The sequence below is a fragment of the Bufo bufo genome, chromosome 1 (assembly GCF_905171765.1).
Source record: "Bufo bufo chromosome 1, aBufBuf1.1, whole genome shotgun sequence".
Classification (NCBI taxonomy): Eukaryota; Metazoa; Chordata; class Amphibia; order Anura; family Bufonidae; genus Bufo; species Bufo bufo.
In genome coordinates, this window is record NC_053389.1 from 663237299 (window position 1) to 663259002 (window position 21704).

The following is a 21704-nucleotide window of genomic DNA, read 5'->3' on the forward strand; positions in this document are numbered from 1 at the left end:
GCACCTACAATGTGAATTTCAGACCCCTCCATGATTTCTAAGTGGGAGAACTTGCAAAATCGCAGGCCATTCAAAGCCTCACAAAGTGACTTCAAACCTGAACTGGTCCTTAGAAATTGTGTTTTTGAGCCCTTACAAAATGATCCAAACATGAAATAGACATATGGGAAATGTAAAGTAATAACTATTTTAGGAGGTATCACTATCTGTTTTAAAAGAAGAGAAATTGACATTTTGAAAATTGTGAATTTTTCCAAATTTTTGGTAAATTTGGTTTTTTCTTTTAAAAATAAAAATGAAATATTTTGACCATTGTCATGACGTACAATATGTGACGAGAAAACATTCTCAGAATGGCTTGGATAAGTAAAAGCGTTTTAAAGTTATCACCACATAGGGTGAAACATGTCAGATTTGCAAAGAATGACAGGGTCCTGAAGGGGTTAAAGGGTTATAGGGACACTAAACCCAGAATCAAAATAAATAAATTAAAAATCCTATCATAACCTCCTTATTTGTCTTTATTTTTTGTCTTGTTTCAAAAGATATCGCTATTGAATTGAAAAAAAAAATAGAAAAGCATTGCATTGTTCTTTGAAGCTACAGCCATGTCTTCTTCCCCCTTACCCCTCTTCCTCTGATACTAGTGCTCGTAAGCCAGGAAGTTAAGAAGGAGGGGGCTGGGTTTAGTCTGGATAATCTTTGTCTACACATTAAGCATGGTAGCTACAGTAGTATAGTACAAAATAGATTTAGTAACTGGCAGCTATAGTACTAGTGGTACTATATGCATAGTACCAGCTATAGTGCATACAGCTGAATAGCATTCACTGTCAGCAGTTTTGTTGACTCTATATTACTAAATTGATAGTGTAATAATACAAACATTGCAACTGATTGCTAGGGGTTGAAGTAACTAAACCCTCTGCAATCAGTTGGTCACTGGGGAGGTACATTTAGAACCTGTGATATCTTTATCGGGCATCCCCTATAACAGTGATGGCTAACCTTGGCACTCCAGCTGTGGTGAAACTACGACTCCCAGCATGCTCCATTTATTTCTATAGAGTTCTGAGAGCAGCCAAGCAAGGAGGGCATCTTGGGAGTTGTAGTTTTACCACAGCTGGAGTGCCAAGGTTAGCCATCACTGCCCTATAAGAACCCATTTTAGTCAGTGCTGATATATATTAGTAAACTGCAGGGTTTGTATGTTGCAAGAAATGCAAGAAACAGCCAAGCCAAATAAAATAAATTCTTATATTCACTTTTTGAGATGCTTTGTATTCATTTGATTTTCAAGATGTGATATGAAGAGTTCCTGTTTCGTCTATTACTTTCAGTAAATGACATTTTATATAAATAATTGTGAAGCCAGCTTTTATAAATTCTCCCTTTTGGCCTAGGTTGTTTTTCAGCATAATCTTTGTGGTGTATCTTTATTTTATGAGAAAACCGTAACAGCCTCCTGTGTCTTCTGGGACTTCTCAAACGTAATACTTGTACTTTTGGAGGTCTGAAAATGCCAAAGTGATTTACTTTGACATTTAAGACTTTGTCATGAAATATATTGGATGTTCTAGTTCAGGATTAGGCAACCATAGTATCTTCCTCTGTGGTTTGGAAACTACTCCAGGTCTATCTGACATCTAATGGTTGCTGGGATCTGTAGTTGAGTCCCAGTGGAAAACCTACAAGTGACATACAATGATAAAAAAAAATTAATTTCTTGAAGGCACTTCTACCAAGGAAGTATATATGTGTTAGCAGGTATAATTACTTTCAATTTTAATTAGCAGTTTCTAAAAACAACAGCTATTTGAAAAAAATTGCTTTATTTATCTATATATATATATATATATATATATATATATATATATATAGTGCCTTGCAAAAGTATTCACCCCCCTTGACTTTTTTTGTATTTTGTTACATTACAGACTTAAAGGGGTTGTCTGGGTTCAGAGCTGAACCCGGACATACCCTTATTTTCACCCCGGCAGCCTCCCTGAGCCTAGCATCGGAGCATCTCATGCTCCGATGCGCTCCCGTGCCCTGCGCTAGATCGCACAGGGCACGGGCTCTTTTGTTTACAATAACACACTGCCGGGCGGTAACTTCCTCCCGGCAGTGTGTTCGGTGACGTCACCGGCTCTGAGGGGCGGGCTTTAGCTCTGCCCTAGCCGTTTTACTGGCTAGGACAGAGCTAAATCCCGCCCATCAGTGCCGGTGACGTCACCGGGGTTCCTGTCTGCCCCATGGAGAGCCCGGTACGTCACCGGAACTCCTAAAAATGCCTTTGCCCTGGGCAATTTAGCGCAGGGCAAAGGAGAGCATCGGAGCATGAACTGCTCCGATGCTCATGTCAGGGGGGCTGCCGGGGTGAAAATGGAGGGATGTCCGGGTTCAGCTCTGAACCTGGACAACCCCTTTAAGTTCAATGTTTTTTTAGTGAAGTTGGTGAAGTGAAAAAAGAAAAATATATAAATAAAACTATTGTTTAGAGATAGAAAACAGAAAATTGGCATGTGTGTATGTATTCACCCCCTTTGTTAGGAAGACCATAAAAAGATCTAATGCAACCAATTACCTTCAGAAGTCAGATAATTAGTGAAATGATGTCCACCTGTGTGCAATCTAAGTGTCACATGATCTGTCATTACATATACACACCTTTTTTTGAAAGGCTTCAAAGGCTGCAACACCTAAGCAAGAGACATCACTAACAAAACGCTGCCATGAAGACCAAGGAACTCTCCAAACAAGTAAGGGGCAATGATGTCAGGGATAGGTTACAAAAAAATATCCAAATCTTTGCTGATGCCCAGGAGCACCATCAAATCTATCATAACCAAATGGAAAGAACATGGCACAACAGCAAACCTGCCAAGAGACGGTCGCCCACCTAAACTCATGGACCGGGCAAGGAGGGCATTAATCAGAGAGGCAGCACAGAGACCTAAGGTAACCCTGGAGGAGCTTTAGAGTTCTACAGCAGAGACTGGAGTATCTGTACATAGGACGACAATAAGCCGTATGCTCCATAGAGTTGGGCTTTATGGCAGAGTGGCCAGAAGAAAGCCATAACTTTCACAAAGGCACGTTGTGAGTTTGCGGAAAGGCATGTAGGAGACTCCCAAAATGTATGGAGGAAGGTGCTCTGGTCTGATGAGACTAAAATTTAACTTTTCAGCCATCAAAGAATACGCTATGTCTGGAGCAAACCCAACATATCACATCACCCAAAGAACACCATCCCCACAGTGAAACATGGTAGTGGCAGCATCATGCTGTGGGGATGTTTTTCAGCAGCTGGGACTGGGAAACTGGTCAGAGTTGAGGGAAAGATGGATGGTGCTAAATACATGGATATTCTTCAGCAAAACCTGTACCACTGCGTGATTTGAGGCTAGGATGGAGGTTCACCTTCCAGCAGGACAATGACCCCAAACACACTGCTAAAGCAAAAGCAACACAAGTGGTTTAAGGGGAAACATGTAAATGTGTTGGAATGGCCTAGTCAAAGCCCAGATCTCAATCCAATAGAAAATCTGTGGTCAGAGTTAAAGATTGCTGTTCACAAGCTCAACCCATCCAACTTGAAGGAGCTAGAGTAGTTTTGCAAGGAGGAATGGGCAAAAATCCTAGTGGTAAGATGTGGCAAGCTCATAGAGACTTATCCAAAGCGACTTGGAGCAAAGTATTGATTTTAGGGTGGTGAATAGTTATGCACATTAACATTTTCTGTTATTTTGTCCTATTTGTTGTTTGCTTTACAATAAAAAAAAAATAAAATCTTCAAAGTTGTAGGCATGTTCTGTAAATTAAATGATGCAAATACTCAAACAATCCATGTTAATTCCAGGTTGTGAGGCACCAAAATACGATAAAGTCAAGGGGGGTGAATACTTATGAAAGCCACTGTGTATGTGTATATATATATATATATATATATATATATGTATTCACTTGTTTTTTTAAAGAATGGCTCACCAATTTTAAAGCAAGTAATGTCATAATCAGGTAATACGTTTATGGAGCTTCGTATGTGAGCAACTTTTCCCTGCGTATTAGAAAACTTCCTCATACACATTCAACTTTGAAACACTCCTTTTTTCACAAACAAAAAATCTAAATGAACATTATTTGCTTTTAGGAAATCTGGTGCTATTGGATCTCGTCTGACAGGAGCTGGATGGGGAGGTTGCACTGTTTCGATGGTTCCCGTTGAAAAGCTGAATGTATTCCTAACCAACTTACAAGATATGTATTACAAAACTGATAGCCGTCGATCAGCACTTCAGAAACAAAGCCTGTTTGCCACAAAGCCTGGAAGTGGAGCTATGGTAATTTTGGAGAAAAAATGAATAATCTGAAGTAGGTTTCAGAGATTTCTGTAGTGAAATACATACACTTGGGTGACATAATGCCTCAATATTCATAAATGATGCCTTTTTAATATTTAAAGGCCTAGTATCCACTGGTAACCTGCAAGCTGAAGAATACTATACAGACATAATTAATAACATTTTCTAAAACTCATTGTAATAAAACTGGAAATAAAGAATTACTTTCAAAATCATATTTTATTGTTTAAAAATACAACAATAAATGACATAATGGAAGTTGGCTTCAACATAAAGACTTTAGTAATGTTTTAATGTCTGCTCAGTGGTTGGTTCACATTCATTGTCAGCATCAAGAACATCTTGTATGGTCAAATCCTTTTTCCTGAACAGTTTACTGGAAAATGGCATCTTTTGCTAAAGCAGGAGAAAGAAGAAAAAAATTATGAACTAAACTGATGCATACAAATAATGGAATGGGTACAGCCACAAAATATAATACAAATGATCTTGCCAGTTTCATCTTTAGGAAAAATGTCTATATGTATATGAATAGCACATCAGGGATGAATTTTCTGTAGCTACCAAGCAACACAGAAGATATTTCACTAAAAAGATGATGCACTCAGGTGGAGCACTGATAGACATCGTTGCTGACCAATAATAAGAAGTGCTGAGAACTAACAGATCAGGGGAACATTTTAGGTAAGCAGCTGTCACTTTGTTTCCCTTTATCACAGATATATACCTTATGATTGGGCACAGGTTCTAGTATCATGATGGATATACTGCATCTGATGCTGGAGCATCTGCAGAACAGCTGATCAGTGGAGGTGCAGGGTGTCAAATTCCTGCTAATTAGATATTGATGGCCTATCCTGAGGATAGGTCATAAGTTTGGAAGTACTGGAAAACCCCTTTAGGTGACATTCAGGTCAGGTCAAGCTGGGCTTAGGTCAATGTGATAATCAGGATTCTGTCTGCATGCAGTCATCTGCTACCAAAAACTGAGCCAGCTACACTATTGTAGTAGTATCCTCCATATAATGAAGGTCCATCCACCTCTGAAGAAGTAACATTGTTTAGCTCCAGAGTCAAACGTGACCTAAAGGTAAGCTGCACAAATGTCATCTGAGTTCTTACAATGTATATCTCCCTCATGATACAGTAAAATTATGAATTTACAATAGGATGTTAAAGTGTAACTATGTTCAAAAAACTTTTGATACAGTATGTCATAGTGACAGATCAAAGGTTTCGATAGGTGGAGTGCTGAAGATGGACTAGAGACTGTCTCTTATAGACCTGCATTTTACGCTGCTCTATGATCTCCCCTGCGCTGTCAGAAGATGCACCTAATTTATGACTAGGCACACACCTTGATATAAATTAGGCACATCTCTGGCAGTCACATACGCCAGACCTTAGCTGGCATCGGTTTTAGTCTTCTTTTACGCCAGAAAACTGGCTTAAAAAAAGATAAATGGGCTGAGCCCTCTGCCCCCACCCAGGGCCGGTTCTAGGTGAAATGGGGCCCTGGGGCGAAAAACAATAAGGGGCCCCCCCCACCTCCAAATGCTAATTTCTCCAGTCCAACTGTCCAAACAGAACCAGGGCGGGCTAGTATACTGGCACGGGTGAGATGGTGCCTGGGATGGATCCGATCCAGTTTAATCAACCAATCTACCAGACTGGGATGGATCCCGATCCAGTTTAATCAACCAACCAGTTACTGGTAGGTTGGTTGATTAAACTGGATCGGATCCATCCCAGGCACCATCTCACCCATCCCAGTGCCAGTATACTAGCCCGCCCTGGTTCTGTTTGGACAGTTGGACTGGAGAAATGTGCATTTGGGGGGGGGGGGGGGGCAGTTACTGGTAGTACAAATAACTGCCCCCCCCCCCCAAATGCACATTTCTCCAGTCTAACTGACTCCAAACACAAACAGAACCAGGGCCGCAGGGCGGGCTAGTAGTACACTGGGACGGCTTGGACGGGTGCCTGGGACTAAGTAAGTCAGTGAGTGGGAAACTGGGAATGGATGGATGGATCATCATGGATCCGATCCAGTTTAATTAACATCAAAATAATATAACCAATGAACCTACCAGACAGTCAGTGGAAGTTTGGAACTTGGCTGGGGGCTGGCTGCCTTCTGACTGGGCGGCGGGCCTTCCCTGGCGCTGCTGGCAGAGTCAGACTGGGCTCTGGGCTGTGGCTGGCTGCCAATGGCGCTTGCTTGCTTTGCATCCAAGTTCTCTGCTCTGGGCGGGGGGGCGGAGCCTGTGGCAACGTACGTCAGCCAGACACTAGACGTGCCTGCCTGTGCTGTGCATGCCGCTCTCCAGTCTCGAATCTCTTAAAGAGACAAGCAGCGGCAGCGCAGCGCAGGCACAGTCAGCGGCCGCCGGCGCCCGGCGGGGGGCCCCTCCACTCCAGACTACTCCAGCCCAGTTAGTTTTAATTACATTACTGCGGCGCGGCACCGGCCCGTCTCCAGACCACACAGGCACACAATAGAATTATAGATAATATAGTAGTTGCGGCCGGGCCGGCGCTGGGGGCCCCTAAGGAGTCGGGGGCCCTGGGGCAATTGCCCCCCTTGCCTCTATGGTAGCGCCGGCCCTGCCCCCACCCCCTCCTTGTACCTCTTTTTCTGAAGAGTGGAGGCGAAAAATGTTGCAACGTAGTCTTTGCAGCTTTTATTCCGCCCAAAAACTGGCATGGTAGGACTGATAAATTTCTACCTATAGACTTTCTATTGAGCCCATCTTCACCAGCAAGGAAAGACAACGCACTGTCTGAGTCAAACTTATCGTTTCACTATGACATTTATTATTATTATTATTTCTTTTAAAGCGCCATTAATTTTATGGCGCTGTATATCCAGCTGGGGTTACGCAGAAATAAAAAACACAGTAAACAAGAAACTATTAACAGACTGGTACAGAGGGGTAGCGGACTCTGCCCGCAAGAGCTTACTATTAGAGATGAGCGTATCGACTTTGGATGAAACATCTGAAGTCGATTCGCATAAAACCTTGTTCCAATACTGTACAGAGCAGGAGCTTCGTACAGTATTAGAATGTATTGGCTCCGATGAGCCGAAGTTATTGCTTCGCGAAGACTCACAAGACTTCGGGTAATAACATCATAAATTAATTTGTACTTAAAAAAAACATTTCCTGAACTCGGGTTTGGTTCCAAGGTACAGCTCTTGTGGCTGTGTGGTGGCAGCATGCTCATTGCAGATGGTAGGCTTTCCTGAAAAGGTGGGTTTTCAGGTTACTCTTGAAGCTTTTGATGTTGGGGGAGAGCCTGATGTGTTGGGTAGTTAGTTCCAAAATAGGGGAGAGGCACGTGAGAAATCTTTTAGTCAACTGTGTGAGAAACAAATGAAAGGAGAACTGAGGAGGAGGTCCTGTGATGATCTGAGATTACGTGTGGGGATGTATCGAGAAAGCAGGGCAGAGATGTATGTAGTGGTAAGTATTTTAAACTGAATTCCTTGGGAAATGGGGAGCCAGTGAAGAGATTGGCAGAGGAGAAACGAGGGGAGAGATGGATTAACCTGGCAGCAGAGTTGAGAATAAATTGGAGGGGAGCAAGGGTGCTGGATGGGAGGCCACACAGATGGATGTTGCAGTAGTCGAGGCGGGAGATGGCGAGAGCATACACTAGTATTTTAGTTGACTCAGGGGCGAGGAAGGCGCGAAAATGAGAGATGTTCTTAAGTTGGAAACGGCTGGTGGAGGTGAGGGTTTGGATATGTGGCAGGGCAGGGCAGAATCCAGTGTTACCCCCAGGCAGTGGGCCTGCGAGACTGGAGAGAGTGTTGTGCTATTAACTGTGATGGACAGGTCAGGTAGGGGGGCTGAGTGACAGGGGGGAAAGACAATGAATTCAGTTTTCTCCATGTTGAGTTTTAGGAAGCGGGAGGAGAAGAATAAAGATATTGCTGACAGATACGCTGGGATTCTGGATAGGAGGGAAGCAACATCTGGGCCGGAGAGGTAGATTTGAGTGTCGTCAGCATAGAGGTGGTATTGGAAGCCATAGGACTCTATGAGCTGTCCCAGGCCGAATGTATAAGTGGAAAATAGTAAGGGACCCAGGACAGAGCCTTGAGGGACACCAACAGAGAGGGGGCGTGATGAGGAGGTAGTGTATGAATGGGAAATGCTGAAGGTTCTGTTGATGAGGTACGAGGAGATCCAGGAGAGGGCTAGGTCTTTGACATTAAGGGAAGAGAGGATTTGTAGGAGGAGAGAGTGGTAAACAGTGTCAAAGGCAGAGGAACGGTCAAGAAGGAGGAGCACAGAGTAGTGACAATTAGCTTTGGCAGCTAGCAGATCGTTGGCAACTTTGGTTAGGGCAGTTTCAGTGCAGTGATTTGGTCTGAAGCCGGATTGCATCTGATCAAAAAGTAAGTGAGGTGAGAAGAAATTCAAGATTGACATGTTGTTCTAGGAGTTTGGATGCAAATGGGAGCAGTGAAATGGGACGATAGCTGGATAAAGAGGATGGATCCAGGGAAGGCTTCATGAGTATGGGTGTGACGGTTGCATATGTAAAACAGGCAGGGAAGATGCCAGTGGTTAGCGATAGGTTGAAAGGGTGGGTTAGGGCAGGGATAACTTAAGTGGTGAGGTTAGGGATGAGGTGGGATGGGATTGGGCCAAGGGCACAGGTGGTGAGGTGTGATTTGGAGACTAATTTAAAAAAGTGTAAATAAATTGGAGGGCACTCAGTTATCTGGTGTTGCATAGAAGTACACAAATAGTTGTTAATATATCATCATTTATTATCCAAAAATTAAATAAAATAAAATGATCAACCAAAATATTAAATATCCTGGATCCCCAAAATATTCATAATTTACACTCTCATGGTCAATCTGTGGTGGCTGCTATCTAGATTTTCCATGGAACTGTAAATCAATACATGCATATACATTTTTTTTTTACACATATATATATATATATATATATATATTTACTACTCAGTGTTCGATGGCAGTTCAGCCACTGATCAGTCAGCAGATTCAATATGGCAGAAATTTTGATATGTCATTGCCCCTATATTACATTTGTAAACATATTTATACCAACATTCAATAGAACAAGAGCCCTAAATACGCATCATATTGCTAAAGTAACTTGTCATCAAGGGATATGAGTCTCTCATATATTTTCAGTCGCAACTCAATGTCCAATATAGTTCATATATAATAATTAATCGCCAAAATAATGTAAGTCTCTCATAAGATGATCCTATATTTGCAGTTTGGCTCATATACTTTCTTTAATTGAGAGGCTCCGATATTGCGTATATTATTGAATATAAAAATGAACAGGTAGCTTAATATCCCTTATAATTTGCTCCTTGTACGCAAGATTTAGAGGTGCTTAAAGGGAACCTGTCATGTGGATATTTGATTATAATCTAACTAACTATATACAATCATTAACTACTAAAAAGTGCCTTAGATGTATTCACTTACTGGTGTGACAGATGGTTACCTCATAATATACACACAAAGATGCCGCATGCTAATGAGCTGATTTGAGTCCAGCGTGATGTCATTGAGTCCAGTGTATATTTAATTCAGAGCTATAGCCACTCCCCTGCCCACCTGCTGCTGATTCCTATGGAAACAAACTGTCATTCAGCAGCAGGTGGGCGGGGAGAGTCAGAAGCTCATAAATATTCATGACTCATCATTATCAGCTGGCGCTTTTCAATACAAGATGTTGGCAGATTGACTGGGTCAATTAAAGAAAGTGACCCAGCATTTTGCTAAGCAAATCAGTCACTTATTTATGTTGCCCTTAGTTAGGACACCATAAAACTGGTGACAGGTTCCCTTTAAGTAGAAAGACGGTATATAAGTATATGATATAACACAAAGGTAGGTTAGGACCAGAGCGGTATATACTTTTTTCTGCAGCTAGATGGTAGCCGATGTTTATAAAACATATAAATCTAATGTTCGTTGGTTGTATACTTGTATCAATGTAACAGATAATGTATCGCTCCTTGTTGTAGCGTGATATTGTCATACCCGAAAGCAGCTGAGTTTCAATGGCCACTCGGTGTAACTTGCTTGTTAATGCAGCGTCCCACGTGATTAGGAGCCGCTGCTTTATTCTCACCGCGGAACAACCAGCGGATATACTTCGTAATGTTGATCACTGTGCCGCAGGGTGCCGGCAAATGGATTGGTGTAGATCACTCATTAGCTGGATTGTCAGCATAGATGAATGGCTGATCTTCAAGCTGACTGCAGTCAATATCTTATCGCCCCTCTTTATATTGTCACCAGACGAGTTTCAGAGAAGCTATCTCCTTCCTCAGTGGTGAATTGTCAGTTGTTTCACTGCTTTTAAAGGCTGGTTTCTCAGTGAGGGGGCAGTGATACTAATATTGTGAATTTACCCTAAAAACGTAGACTGGATATCTCCAATAGAAAGAATTAATACATCTATGCATTGTATAGATGTATTAATTATTTCTATTGGAGATATCCAGTCTACGTTTTTAGGGTAAATTCACAATACTAGTATCACCGCTCCCTCATTGAGAAACCATCCTTTAAAAGCAGTGAAACAATAAGATGTTTACTGCAGTCAGCTTGAAGATCAGCCATTCATCTATGCTGACATTCCAGCTTATAAGGATTGATTTACACCAATCCATTTGCCGGCTCCATGCGGCACGGTGATCAACATTACGAAGTATATGTGCTGGTTCTTCCGCAGCGAGATCAAAGCAGCGGCTCCCAATCACGTGGGACACTGCATTAATAAGCAAGTTACACCGAGCGGCCATTAAAACTCAGCTGCTTTCGGGTATGACAATATCATGCTACAACAAGGAGCTGTTAATTATCTGTTACATTGATACAAGTATACAACCAATGAACATTAGACTTATATGTTTTATAAACATCGTCTACCAACATAAGTATACCATATAGCCTCAGAAAAAAGTATATACCGCTTTGGTCCTAACCTACCTTTGTATTATATCATATATTTATATACAGTCTTTCTACTTAAGCGCCTCTAGATCTTGCGTACAAGGAGCAAATTATAAGGGATATTAACCCGTAGAGGATGTCCGTGACTTAAAGGGAACCTGTCACCAGTTTTATGGTGTCCTAACTAAGGGCAACATAAATAAGTGACTGATTCTCTTAGCACAATGCTGGGTCACTTTCTTTAATTGACCCAGTCAATCTGCCAACATCTTGTATTGAAAAGCTCCAGCTCATAATGATGAGTCATGAATATTTATGAGCTCCTGACTCCCCCCGCCTACCTGCTGCTGATTGACAGTTTTTTTCCATATGAATCAGCAGCAGGTGGGCAGGGGAGTGGCTATAGCTGTTAATTAAATAAACGCTGGACTCAATGACATCACGCTGGACTCAAATCAGCTCATTAGCATGCGGCATGTGGCTTTGTGTGTATATTATGAGGTAACCATCTGTCACACCAGTAAGTGAATACATCTAAGGCACTTTTTAGTAGTTAATGATTGTATATAATTTGTTAGATTATAATCAAATATCCACATGACAGGTTTCCTTTAAGGACCAGCGCAGTACATGTACGGCGCTGTGATCGGGCGGGTGCAGGAGCTGCACTCACTCGATCCGCGGCAGGGGTCCGGCAGTCACTGATAGCTGGACCCCTGCTGCATGCGCCGGCATCGGTGAAATCACCGATGTCGGCGCATTAACCCTTGATATGCCGCTGTTAATGCTGACCACAGCACATGCGATGTCCTCACGGGAATCGGAGCTGCAATCGGGTTGCCGTGCTGCTGTGACGGGGACCCGATGGCATGGAAGGCAGCGCGATGCCTTCCTTAGGCATCAGGGCTGCCTTCCAGTGGAGAGCCTGTGAGATCCAGCCCCCTGGATCTCATAGGCAGAAAGCTGTATGTGTTATACACACTGTATTACACTTACAGCCAATGCATTCCAATACAGAAATATTGGAATGCATTCTAAAGCGGATCAGACCCCCAAAAGTTGAAGTCCCAAAGTGGGACAAAAAATAAATTGATATATATATTTTTTTTTTTATTGTTTATTTAGCACAGTTTTTATTTTATTTTTTTGACGGTGTTGATCTGAGGGGTTAGGTCATGTCATATGTTTATAGAGCCGGTTGATACGGACGCGGCAATACCTAATATGTCAACTTTTCTTTTTTTCCCAATATACTTAAAAAAAATTTTTTTACTTCAATTGGGGAAAATGACGTGTTTTTTTTTTTACTTGAAACTTTTAGGGGGGGAGACTTTATTTTTTTACATCACTAAAAGTACTACACCAAGCGATCAAAATGGCGTATTCCCGCCAAAATAGTACAAATCCAACCGTCACCTCATCCCGCAAAAAATTAGCCCCTACCTAAGCTATCGCCCAAAAAAAAAAAAAAAACTATGGCTCAGAATATGGAGACACTAAAACATCTTTTTTTTTGTTTTAAAAATGCTGTTATTGTGTAAAACTTAAGTAAATAAAAAAAAGTATACACATTAGGTATTGCTGCGTCCGTAAGAACCTTCTCTATAAAAATATCACATGACCTAACCCCTCAGATGAATACCGTAAAAAAATAAAAAATAAAAACGGTGTTAAAAAAGCAATTTCTTGTCAGCTTACATCACAAAAAGTGTAATAGCAAGCGATCAAAAAGTCATACGCACCCCAAAATAGTGCCAATCAAACCGTCATCTCATCCCGCAAACATCTTACCCTACCTAAGACAATCGCCCAAAAACTGAAAAAACTATGCTTCTCAGACTAGGGAGACACTAAAACATAATTTTTTATTTATTTTTTAAATGAAATCATAGTGTAAAACTTACATAAATAAAAAAAAAGTAGACATATTATGTATCGCCATGTCCGTAATAACCTGCTCTATAAAAATATCACATGACTTAACCCCTCAGGTGAATACCGTAAGAAAAGAAAAAAATAAAAACGGTGTAAAAAAAGCTATTTTTTGTCACCTTACATCACTAAAAGTACTACACAAAGGCGATCAAAAAGACGTATTTCCGCCAAAATAGTACAGGGCTCCAGATGGCGACCAAAATGGTCGCCAATGCGACTTAGAATTTACAAATGGCGACAAGACTTTTTAGTCTTGTCGCCATTTGTGACTAGACCGGCCGCCGCAGCTCTGCAGTTGAATACAGCGGCGGGGCACAGGAGATGATAGTTCTCTGCCCGGCCGCCGATGTTCTTCTCAGCAGCGAAGAGGAGGAGTCTCTCCCTCCCCCCTGTGCTGCTGCTGCTGCCGCCGCTGCCAGTGAGGAGAGAGATGGGAGGAGGAGGGGAGGGGCTGTAGCCACTGCGCCACCAATGAAGATAACTGAGCTGTTAATACAAATACAGGAGGCGGGTGCCAGAATCAAATAGCCAGCACCCGACCTCTATGACAGGGAGCTGCGATCAGCGGCAGGTAACCCTTCAGGTGCGGCACCTGAGGGGTTAACTGCAGTGGATCGCAGCTCCATGTCATAGAGGTCGGGTGCTGGCTATTTGATTCTGGCACCCGCCTCCTGTATTTGTATTAACAGCTCAGCTATCTTCATTGGTGGCGCAGTGCGCCCCCCCAAACACCCCATTATAATAAACATTGGAGGCGCAGTGCGCCCCCCCTCCCCAGTATAATAAACATTGGTGGCGCAGTGCGCCCCCCCCAACACCCCAGTATAATAAACATTGGTGGCGCTGTGCGCCCCCTCCCCAACACCCCAGTATAATAAACATTGGTGGCGCAGTGGGCAGTGCCAATGAGGGTTAAAAAATAAAATTAACTTACCTCCTCTAATTGATCGCGTAGCTGCCGGTCTCCTGTTCTTTCTTCAGGACCTGTGGTGACGTCACTGAGCTCATCACATGGTCAATTACCATGGTGATGGATCATGTACCATGTGATGAGCACAGTGATGTCACCACAGGTCCTTTGACAGGTCCTAAAGAAAAAACAGGAGACCGGCAGCTACGCGATCAATTGGAGGAGGTGAGTTAATTTTATTTAAATTTTTTAACCTTCATTGGCACTGCCCACTGCGCCACCAATGTTTATTATACTGGGGTGTTGGGGGGGGGGCGCACTGCGCCATTAATGTTTATTATACTGGGGTGTTGGGGGGGCACACTGCGCCACCAATGTTTATTATGTTGGGGGTGGGGGGCACACTGCGCCACCAATGTTTATTATACTGGGGTGTTGGGGGGGTGCACTGCGCCACCAATGTTTATTATACTGGGATGTTGGGGGGGTGCACTGCGCCACCAATGTTTATTATACTGGGGTGTTGGGGGAGCGCACTGCGCCACCAATGTTTATTATACTGGGGTGTTGGCGGGGGGGGGCGCACTGCGCCACCAATGTTTATTATACTGGGGTGTTGGGGGGGGGCGCACTGCGCCACCAATGTTTATTATACTGGGGTGTTGGGGGGACGCACTGCGCCACCAATGTTTATTATACTGGGGTGTTGGGGGGGGCGCACTGCGCCACCAATGTTTATTATACTGGGGTGTTGGGGGGGCGCACTGCGCCACTAATGTTTATTATACTGGGGTGATGGGGGGGCGCACTGCGCCATCAATGTTTATTATACTGGGGTGTATATAATATTTATTATATTGACCTTCTACTTAGCATTCTGTATTAAAGAATGCTATTATTTTCCCTTATAACCATGTTATAAGGGAAAATAATACAGTGAATAGACTGTCATCCTAGCAACCATGCGTGAAAATCGCACCACATCCGCACTTGCTTGCGATTTTCACGCAGCCCCATTAACTTCTATGGGGCCTGCGTTGCGTGAAAAACGCACAACATAGAGCATGCTGCGATTTTCACACAACGCACAAGTGATGCGTGAAAATCACTGCTCATGTGCACAGCCCCATAGAAGTGAATGGGTCCAGATTCAGTGCGGGTGCAATGCGTTCACCTCATGCATTGCACCCGCGCAGAAATCTCGCCCATGTGAAAGGGGCCTAAGGGTGAATAGGACAAGGGTTTCAGCCCCTAAGGGGGTTAATAGTAAGTAAAAAGAAAAACACAAACACTAAAAATATTAAGTTTAAATCCCCCCTTTCCCAATTTTACATATAAAATATATAAACAATAAATAAATAAACATATTACATAGCGCTGCGTCCGAAAAGTCCAAACTATTAAATTATAAAAAAATATCTCCTATGCGGCGAGCATTCGCCATTTTTTTTGTCACCTTGTCACCCCAAAAAATAGGATAGGACTGTTCTATTATGGGCCGAACGTTTCATAAAATGCGAAATGCATGCAGCTTTTTATTTTTTTTGCATGGTATTGAGTATCGCAATACTTTATGGTGACGAAAGCGAATCAAAATTTTGGTATCGAAACAACCCTACGTCGATCTGATCAGCGTAGCGTTGTCACGATAGCAAAATTTTTATTCTGTTTCGATTTGGCGACTAAAAATTTAATTTGGCTCATAAATTTTTCAGTTCAGGAGCCAATGGCTACTAGGTATTTTTTTTAGTCTGGAGCACTGTAGTACCGATCTAAACGTCACCTCATCCCGCAAAAAATTAGCCCCTACCTAAGACAATCGCCCAAAAAAAGATAAAAAATATGGCTCAGAATATGGAGACACTAAAACATTGTTTGAAAAATGCTGATATTGTGTAAAACTTAAGTAAATAAAAAAAGTATACATATTAGGTATTGCTGCGTCTGTAAGAACCTTCTCTATAAAAATATCACAATACCTAACCCCTCAGGTAAATACCGTAAAAAAATAAAAATAAAAACGGTGTTAAAAAAGCCATTTCTTGTCAGCTTACTGTCACGGCTGAAGGTGGGGGAAACCCTCAGCCGTGCGATGTCTATATGAAGTATAGCTGCTAGGCCAGGACAGGAATCAGGGAGCAGGTCACCTCCTATCACATCCCTATTTCTGACCCTGTCTCCTAGCCGTATGAGCCAACCCTGATGGTAGGAGGGCTCATACTCTGGAACCTCAGATTCCTACTAGCCCTCAGGGTGGCCCTGGACTATGAGCAGGGTAAGACGACCTGTTCCTCCTAGACACGGAGCAACAGGAGTCTCACTGGCCAGGCTGCAAAGGTAAGGGGAACAAATACAGCATATGGCAATGGCAGGTAGTGCAACTAGTACCACACCTACCTGCCACAGACACACAGCTTGGAACCCGTGCACAAGTGCTGCTGTCCACAACAACATAAACGGACACAGCACAGACCACACAATCACACAGGAACCCTGGACCATACGCTGCAATAATCATAAAGACACCACTAGACATATAATAACAAAAGAACAATAATGTCTAACATAAGTTTATGACCACAAGGGTGGCCCTCACTGGCAGATGGTATATAACCAGGAGGATGACTTCAGCTAACCATGGCTGAAGTACCCCTCAGAGTCTGGCATCCAGCAGGAGCTATATAGCCCCAAGTAGCCACACCCACACACACCCAGTGTTCACACACAAGGAAGGGAATTAACCCTTCCAATACCAGGCAAGGGATGGAAACTACTTAAAGGGGAAAAGCACAAAGAAGCACACACTCCACCTGTTACCACCGGCATGCGTGGCAAGCATATCTTGGGGATCAGCCAGAAGGCCGAGACACTGCCACCACATGCACACAACTCCACACGTTGCCACGGGCAACTACAAGTGAAGGAAAGTGTCACAGTGCACACATAACATAAATCCCGTGCACACCAGACATAGGAAGTGCATACATAAAAAACAGATGTTGCCAGAGGCAACCGCATGCCGTGACAGCGAGCCGCCTAGCGTCCAGCTCCGGCTGCTACACTGCCAACCACATCATGTTGCCAGCGGCAACCACACGTGAGGCAACATACCAGCAGCCCTCACCATATGGTTGACAACAGACCAAACTGCAGGCAACTGCATGCGGGTCCAAGAGTCATGACCATGGTTATGACACTTACATCACAAAAAGTGTAATAGCAAACGATTAAAAAGTCATACGCACTCCAAATTAGTGCCAATCAAACCGTCATCTCATCCCGCAAAAATCTTACCCTACCTAAGACAATCGCCCAAAAACTGAAAAAACTATGCTTCTCAGACTAGGAAAACACTAAAACATGATTATTATTTTTTTCAAAAATGAAATCATAGTGTAAAACTTACATGAATAAAAAAAAGTAGACATATTATGTATCGCCGCGTCCGTAATAACCTGCTCTATAAAAATATCTCATGACCTAACCCCTCAGGTGAATACCGTAAGAAAATAAAAAAATAAAAACGGTGTAAAAAAAGCCTTTTTTTCTCACCTTACATCACAAAAAGTGTAATAGCAAGCGATCAAAAAGTCATATGCACCCTATAATAGTACCAATCAAACCGTCCTCTCATCCCGAAAAAAATGAGCCCCTACACAAGACAGTCGCCCAAAAAATAAATAAAACTACGGCTTTCAGAATGTGGAGACACTAAAAAATAATTTTTTGAATGTAAAACTTAAACAACCAATTTGGTATTGTTGCGTCCGTAACAACCTGCTCTATAAAAATACCACATGATCTAACCTGTCAGATGAATGTTGTAAATAACAAAAAATTTAAACGGTGCCAAAACAGCTATTTCTTGTTACCTTGCCTCACAAAAAGTGTAATATAGAGCAACCAAAAATCATATGTACCCTAATATAGTACCAACAAAACTGCCACCTTATCCCATAGTTTCCAAAATGGGGTAACTTTTTGGGAGTTTCTACTCTAGGGGTGCATCAGGAGGGCTTCAAATGGGACATGGTGTCAAAAAACCAGTCCAGCAAAATCTGCCTTCCAAAAACGGTATGGCGTTCCTTTCCTTCTGCGCAATACCGTGTGCCCGTACAGCAGTTTCCGACCACATAGGGGGTGTTTCTGTAAACTAAAGAATCAGGGCCATAAATATTGAGTTTTGTTTGGCTGTTAACCCTTGTTTTGTAACTGAAAAAAATGGATTAAAATGGAAAATCAGCCAAAAAAGTGAAATTATGAAATTTCATCTCTATTTTCCATCAATTCTTGTAGAACACCTAAAGGGTTAACAAAGTTTGTAAAATCAGTTTTGTATACCTTGAGGGGTGTAGTTTCTAAAATGGGGTCACTTTTTGGGAGTTTGTACTCTAGGGGTGCATCAGGGGGTCTTCAAATGTGACATGGCAGCTTAAAATTATCCTAGTGAAATCTGCTTTCCAAAAACCATTTGGCGTTCCTTTCCTTCTGAGCAATACTGTGTGCCCGTACAGCAGTTTACAACCACATATGGGGTGTTTCTGTAAACTACAGAATCAGGGCCATAAATATTGAGTTTTGTTTGGCTGTTAACACTTGCTTTGTAACTGGAAAAAATGGATTCAAATGGAAAATCTGCCAGAAAAGTTAAATTTTGAAATTTTATCTCTATTTTCCATGAATTCTTGTGGAACACCTAAAGGGTTAACAAAGTTTGTAAAATCAGTTTTGAATATCTTGAGGGGGTGTAGTTTCTGGCTGCACGGGTGGGCGGGGGTTAACTCCCCCGTGCTCTCCTCTCCTCCTCCATTCGGCCGTTGGAGAGAGCAGAGAGAGCAGCCTGCTGCCCGATCTCCAGATCCTGCACCCCCTCATCTGTGCCCACCACCCCCTCTTTTGATCCTCCACAGTGCCATCTGGCACTAAAAGGTAGGTTAGGGACAGGGTAGGGAAAGGATTAGTTCAGGCAGGGAGACTTTAGGGAAAGTTGAGTTTTTTAGTCTTGCATCATCCTCTTAGGGTGTCTGGGGTCCACAGCACAGCTGTGTGACCTTAGACCCCACCAGGGGTGCAGCTTGCCCCCTTGCCCGCCCCCTCCGCCCTCACCCTTTTTTTTTGGGGCGCAAGCTTTTTTTTTTGCGTACGCTGAAAGTGGCTGGAACTCTTTAGCGTCCGGCCACTGTTAGTGCATCACCCACCCCACCGCTGATCAGCGAGTTAGAATTTTTTTTTCTTTTTCACATTTTTTTGGGCTCAGTTTTTTTTTTTTTTTGTTGTTGTTTTTCCCTGTTAGGTCTAGGGAAAAGTCCAGGAACACCCATGCCCCCACACACACGCACACCTAATAAAGATTTACACGCACGCACACACACACGCAGACACACACTCCCCTATGGCCCGCCGGATGTTCTCGGCCGAGGAGGCATACGCCCTCCTTGCCTCCGAGTCCGAGAGCCCCAGACGAGGATGACCCCACATTCCTTTTGTCATCCGCGTCCTCCTCATCATCAAGCGATGATGAGCCTCCAAGGCGGCGGAGACGCCGCCAGGCGTATCGAGGGGACCCTGTGGCGCACCCTAGTACGAGCAGCTCTGGGGCTCGTACTAGTTTTCCAGCCCACCAGGTCAGTTCACCTGAGCCCCCTGCAGGTGAACTTGGCTTTTGTACCCTAGAGAACTTTGAGCCCGCGATTCCTGATTTTGTTGGACAACCAGGAATCCAGATTTACACAGTGGGCTTCACTGAATACGACTTTTTTAGTCATTTTTTCAGTGACCAACTGGTAAATCTAATGGTGGAGCAGACAAACCTGTACGCCCAACAGTTCCTCGCTCAAAACCCGGGCTCCTTTTTGGCTAGGGCCGGTGGCTGGACTCCGGTCAGTGCAGCCGAGATGAGGACGTTTTGGGGCCTTGTGCTGCACATGGGCCTAGTCAAAAAACCTAGTGCCAGGCTGTACTGGAGTGGGGACGTCCTCTACCAGACCCCACTCTACTGTACGGCCATGACATGCTCCCGGTTTGAGGCTATCCGGAAATGCCTGCATTATGCAGATAATGCAGCATGTCCCATCCCCCCCGAGGTGATTCGGCCTATGACCGCCTGTACAAAATCAGGCCGGTCATCGATCACTTCGGGGCCAAATTTTTGGAGGCCTACGTACCTGGATGGGAGGTCGCGGTTGATGAGTCTCTCATTGCATTCAAGGGGAGACTCATTTACCGCCAGTATGTTCCCTCAAAGCGGGCGAGGTATGGCGTGAAGCTGCACAAACTTTGTACTTCTTGCATATGGGAGGAGTTGATCTCTCTGATCAAGTCCTCAAGCCATATAACGCCATGCGCAAAACGCGGACATGGTACAAAAAAGTTGCGGTCTACTTGGTGCAGGTTGCCATGTACAACTCTTTTGTACTGTTCCAGTGCGCTGGCAACACAGGGAAATACCTGCAGTTCTATGAGGCAGTCCTCAAGGCCCTGATCTTTTCTGACCGGGAAAGAGCAGGCCGGAGTACCTCGGGAACAGTAGGCGCCCGGATCGTCCCTGGGCTACACTTTCAAGGTGTGGTCCCCCATACTGGAAAGAAGGGACGGACCCCAAAAAAGTGCAGAGTGTGTCACAGGAGGGGGATACGGAAGGACACCACCACTCAGTGTGACACGTGCCCCGATCATCCGGGCCTCTGCATTGACAGTTGCTTCAGGGAGTACCACACTTCCATGGAGTACTAAATTTATAATCCCCTTTTCCATTTAGCCACTGACCATCGATAAAAACTATGGTTCTCAGACTTGAGACACCAAAGAAAATTTGTTCAAAAAGTTTGTAAAACTAAAATAATAAAAAAAAAGTATACAAATTAGGTATCGCCACGTCGGTAATAATCTCCTCTATAAAAAATACCCCATGACCTAACCCCCCAGATTTAACACAGTCCAAAAAATAAATTAAAAAAAAAGAATTTTTTTTCTCACCTTACATAACAAAAAGTTTAACCCTATTTCACCTTAAGGACTTGGCCATTTTTTGCAAATCTGACCAGTGTCAGTTTAAGTGGTGATAACTTTAAAACGCTTAGACTTATCCAGGCCATTCTAAGATAGTTTTTTCGTCACATATTGTACTTCATGACACTGGTAAAATGAAGTAAAAAAATAATTTTTTTTTTTGCATAAAAAAATACCTAATTTACCAAAAATTTGGAAAAATTAGCAAATTTCAAAGTTTCAGTTTCTCTACCTCTGTAATACATAGTAATACCCCCCAAAATTGTGATGACTTTACATTCCCCATATGTCTACTTCATGTTTGAATTATTTTGGGAATGATATTTTTTTTGGGGGGATGTTACAAGGCTTAGAAGTTTAGAAGCAAATCGTGAAATTTTTCAGAAATTTACAAATTTTTAGGGACCAATACAGCTCTGAAGTCACTTTGCGAGGCTTACATAATAGAAACCACCCAAAAATGACGCCATTCTATAAACTACACCCCTCAAGGTATTCAAAACTGATTTTACAAACTTCGTTA

General features: G+C 43.1%; 2 protein-coding genes across 2 annotated transcripts in view; one reads left to right on the forward strand and one right to left on the reverse strand.

Annotated features, from left to right (window-relative positions):
* The window catches only part of GALK2 (galactokinase 2), a 286795-nt gene extending 282243 nt beyond the window's left edge, over positions 1-4552 (forward strand). Inside the window, exon 10 of the mRNA XM_040414020.1 lies at positions 4154-4552. Coding sequence (XP_040269954.1) covers positions 4154-4364 — 211 coding nt within the window. The 3' untranslated portion in view covers positions 4365-4552. The remainder of the gene's footprint in view (positions 1-4153) is intronic.
* A 71-nt stretch (positions 4553-4623) lies between these two features.
* FAM227B (family with sequence similarity 227 member B) overlaps positions 4624-21704 on the reverse strand; it is a 695955-nt gene continuing 678874 nt past the window's right edge. The window contains exon 16 of the mRNA XM_040414019.1: positions 4624-4760. Within this exon, the coding sequence (XP_040269953.1) occupies positions 4644-4760 (117 nt within the window). The 3' untranslated portion in view covers positions 4624-4643. The remainder of the gene's footprint in view (positions 4761-21704) is intronic.